This window comes from Geospiza fortis, unplaced genomic scaffold (assembly GCF_000277835.1).
Source record: "Geospiza fortis unplaced genomic scaffold, GeoFor_1.0 scaffold396, whole genome shotgun sequence".
NCBI lineage: Eukaryota > Metazoa > Chordata > Aves > Passeriformes > Thraupidae > Geospiza > Geospiza fortis.
In genome coordinates, this window is record NW_005054345.1 from 1,648,878 (window position 1) to 1,649,538 (window position 661).

General features: G+C 62.8%; 1 protein-coding gene across 1 annotated transcript in view; it reads left to right on the top strand.

Moving 5' to 3' along the window:
• Positions 1–6: 6 nt before the first annotated feature.
• SCP2 (sterol carrier protein 2) overlaps positions 7–661 on the top strand; it is a 19,781-nt gene continuing 19,126 nt past the window's right edge. Inside the window, exon 1 of the mRNA XM_014307804.1 lies at positions 7–100. Coding sequence (XP_014163279.1) covers positions 7–100 — 94 coding nt within the window. The remainder of the gene's footprint in view (positions 101–661) is intronic.

Sequence of the window (661 nt, forward strand, 5' to 3'; positions counted from 1 at the left end):
AGGGACATGGCCGCCGCCGGAACCGGCACGGGCCGGGCCCCGCCTCCGGGGGAACGGCCCCGGCCGGGAGTCAGCAGCGCTGACAGCCCGCTGCAGGGGGGTGAGGGAGGAGCGTGAGGTGCGAAACTGGGGCACCACCAAGCAGCCCCGCCAGGAGCTTGGCTGGACCTGGCATCGGCTGTGCGGGATGCAGCCAGGTCTGTGGGAGGCAGGAGGTGATTTGCATTCTGCCCGGGCCGTGGAGGTCCTCAAGGATTACGGAGTGAGGGAAGGGGAAGTTGAGTGGATGAAGGGTCAGATGTTCAGCTCTCACTGTAAATAAATCTGGAGGTAACAAGCAGCATTTCATAAAAAGAGAAGGATCTCGTCAAGTATCCATCCCAAAGACATCTCTGGAGGAAAAGAATTACAGAGCCACAGGATCAGCTGGATTGGAAAAGACCTCTGAAAACGTCTGCTAATCGCCGGGGTGGGGGAATTCAGAGGGATAAGCAGGGATGATTGCAAGACTGGCCATGGCTGCTTTTTGGGGCAGGGACACCCGGCCCGTTCCGCAATGGGGGCGCTGCGCCTTTAAGGGGCGGGTCCATAGGGCCCGGGCCCCGGTCGCTCGCTCCGCCCCCGCCCCGGTGTCGCTGAGGGGCCGCGGGACACCGCGGCA